This window comes from Colletotrichum acutatum, assembly GCF_030867785.1.
Source record: "Colletotrichum acutatum strain CBS 112980 chromosome Unknown BDZ83scaffold_24, whole genome shotgun sequence".
NCBI classification, from domain to species: Eukaryota; Fungi; Ascomycota; class Sordariomycetes; order Glomerellales; family Glomerellaceae; genus Colletotrichum; species Colletotrichum acutatum.
The window spans coordinates 233503-236736 of record NW_026849018.1 but is presented as its reverse complement, the minus strand read 5'-3'; the positions used below and the strand labels follow the sequence as shown (position 1 = coordinate 236736).

At 60.1% G+C, this 3234-nt stretch overlaps 1 protein-coding gene across 1 annotated transcript; it reads right to left on the bottom strand.

Annotated features, from left to right (window-relative positions):
- Window positions 1-227: 227 nt before the first annotated feature.
- On the bottom strand, window positions 228-2786 carry BDZ83DRAFT_572413 (uncharacterized protein; the record flags this gene model as incomplete). The annotated part of the gene is made up of 4 exons (XM_060504502.1): window positions 228-1212; window positions 1263-1772; window positions 1819-2589; window positions 2656-2786. The coding sequence occupies 4 exons, from the start codon at window positions 2784-2786 to the stop codon at window positions 228-230; spliced, it is 2397 nt and encodes a 798-aa protein (XP_060367512.1).
- Between the last annotated feature and the right edge of the window lie 448 nt (window positions 2787-3234).

The following is a 3234-nucleotide window of genomic DNA, read 5'->3' as shown; positions in this document are numbered from 1 at the left end:
ATAAGTAATAACCCACCCACCCATCACCATATGAAAATAGCAGACAGCCTATCCCCTAACCCGCCACCCGCAACCACGCACAATGTGGAACAGAAAACGTGGCCGGAAAATTCGCAAAGTCATGAGTCGTGCTGTGTGCTGTGTGCTGTGTTTCGCTGTTTTTTTCTGTTCGTAAGGTGGCTCTCCTCCTTTCATAAAAGGACTCTCTCCTTCTCTGTCGTAAAGCATCACGCTACGGCCGCGTATTCACCCTCGGGCTGGCCAGGCCACACATAGTTTCGCCATTCATGCACGCGGTTCACGCCGCGGCCAATGCCTGTGAGCCCGGCGAGCGTCGACGACTTGGGCTCCTCTCGCATTCGTCTCCGGCTCCGGGGCGTGTGCGCGTGCGCCGCCGCCTCCATCTCGTAGTCGTGTATCATCCGCCCCGGCGTCACCCGCTCGGACGGCCGCATCGATCTGACGCTGTTGTATAACTCCTCTTCCATCGTGTGCCGCCTCAGCATCGGCATCGGAGGTGGCATCGGCGGCGGCGGGCCCATGGCCATTGGTCCCATTATGGGAGGGGGAGGACCCATGATGGGAGCCGTCATGGCCGCGAGCGGTGGCAGTGGCGGCGGCGCCATCATACCCGGCCGGGGGCCGCCTGGACTCGACCGCGACTCGGAGAACCGCTCAGCCAGTCGCTGCCCCAGAGGATCCTGGGGGAGGCCTCTCGCCCGGTTGACACCCGACATGTAATCCGTCGGCGGCGGTCGCTCAAACGCCGTCGGTGGCGTTGGCGCAGGCGGTATAGGTGCGGATGCGAATACGTCGGTGTCTCTGCGATAGTCTTCGTTCACAAAGTGGCCCGCCGTGTTGCCGATGCCGACGAGGTCCCCGTACCCTCGATCATACGCGTCGTCGAGCTCGTACGTCTGCATCGTCCTCGCGAGGTCCTCGTCGCGGTTCTCTTGGAACCTCCGCATCAGTCTGTTATCGTACTCTTGGGAACGCGAGCGAGGCGTCGCGTGCCCCACGCCGGCTGATCGGATGCTTCTCGCGCTTCTCGGGGTCTCGGTGCCATGGTCCGGCCGCTCTATTCGGCCCATCGCCAACGGCCGATGCATCTCATTCAGCCGCTCCGCCTCGACCGTCTCGTAATTAAACCATGGACAATCACAGCTCTTCCATTTGGTGCCGCACACCATGCAAAATTGAGCCCCGCAAATGCTACTACGCGTCAGCAGGGAAACCTCATCCCCAAAATCAAGAGCTCTTACCACGTCATGTGGTTGCAGCCCTCCTTGAGCTCAACCATGTGACTGCACTTGTAGCACATCTTCCATCCCTCGTCTTTGGCGTGGTCTAGGAACCTCGTCGTCTCTTCATCGCTGGGACACTCCCTCGACGAGTGCCATTTGCCGTTGCAAGAGCAGCACACTTTGGTCCTGCATTGGCCGCACTTGGCAGATTGGCGACCTCCCCCTTCATTGCGGAAGTGTTCAGGTTTTATCCACGCGCCGCACTTTCTTGAAGGGCAGTAGATGCGGTTGGCCGCCGTGAACTCTGAAAACTTTCTATTCCACTTCTTCTTGAACTCGGGCGTGAACAAGTGGTCCACGTGTTTCAATGGTATGTTTGCGGCACAGCACTTTGGAGGCATCTGCTGCGGATCTGTGATGGAGAGTTTAAAGTGTCTCTTGAGGCACGCGTCACACAATCGATGGCCGCACTTGAGTTTTGCGATTTTACTCGGCTGGAACTCCTCCATACATACGAGACACTCGACTCTGGACAATGTTAGCTGGTGCAGACGCACACCTGTAGACAACATACCTGGCTGCTGGCTTCTCTGACGAGCGGGAGACGGTGCTTCCCGTGAGCGCGTTTCCCACAAAAGTAGACGCCGGCCTATTCGACGAAGTCGTGCTTCGCGTGTGCGACGTGACATGCGATGCCCCCGATACGGTGTTGGAGCGGCGGATCGACCGCGTCTCTGGGTACACAACCTGAGACTGGTGTCTCCTGGAATGCCTACTGGGCGTCACGTCAAGACGACCCCTATCTGGGAGGATCTCGTACGCCAACCTCTTGGTGGCGCTGGGAGGCTGAGAGATTTCGTACGTCTTGGCCGACGAATGATGGCGGCTCGATCTCCTGACGGGACTATAGGAATGCTGTCTGGGGTAGTGTCTCTCGGATGCCGGACGCGACGAGGACGGGTGAGAGCGGTGCCGTGACGACGAGCGGCTGAGGTCGCCCAGGGACTGCCGGGGTGTAGGCTCTGTGGAGCCATCCTCCTCCATGTAGATGATCTTCTTGATCTTTCTACGACGCTTGGGGGTGTTGTCGGCTGATGGAGGCGTCCGCCGCTCGACGACGGTCTGAGCATGCCGAGTCGCCTTTTGGTACCTCTCCCGCTCCCGCGCCGCCCGCCTTTCTCTTTCTCGCTGTGTCTCCCGCTTCTCTTCTTCAGATGAGTCACTCGTTTCCGAGTCCTCATCCGAATCCGACTCCGATTCAGACCGTGAATACCTCGACGACCGTCTCGACTCGTAGACCGGCGGCCGCGTCCTCGAGTGATGGGCGGTACTGCGGCTACGGTGTCTAATGGAAGACTGCGGCTGCCGCCGCCTAGCCAGGGGGGACTCCTCCTCCTCACTGTCATCCGACTCTTCCTCGCTGTCCTCCTCCTCCTCGTCATCGTCGTCGTCGTCGTCGTCGTCGTCGTATGTATTATAGCCATTGTCCACCGGAACCCTTCCCCTTCTATACGGAGCACCGGCTTTGGGGGTTCTGGGCATCGTGGCTCCTGGGGTGGGAGGCGCACTGCTGAGCTTTACGATTCTTCTCGGTGCTGGTCCCAAGGGCGAGGGCGAGCTCGTGCTGTCGGGCCCTTGTATAAAGTCTCTGGGTCTCCGGTAGGGCATCGGGTCGTAGGCGGACTCAGCAGCAGCAGCGATGCTGGGGTGAGGGTTCATGTGAGGGTGAGGGACGGGGTGCCAATCATAGTCGGCCATTTGCGGCGGGCTGGGAGGATGCCGCCGACGGCTCGTTCTCCTGTGCAACTCTGCGCCATCTCGATAGGCCATTGGGCTGGGGCCAGCCTCATCCGGGAGTGCGACGAGTTTTGAGGGTGGTGGTGGGAAAAGGGGAGCGGGAGCGGTAGCGGTAGCGGTAGCGGGAGTCGGGAGTCGAGGGGGGACGTGTGGTGAGGGTCTCACGGCCTTGGATCTACAAGGTAGGCTTAGT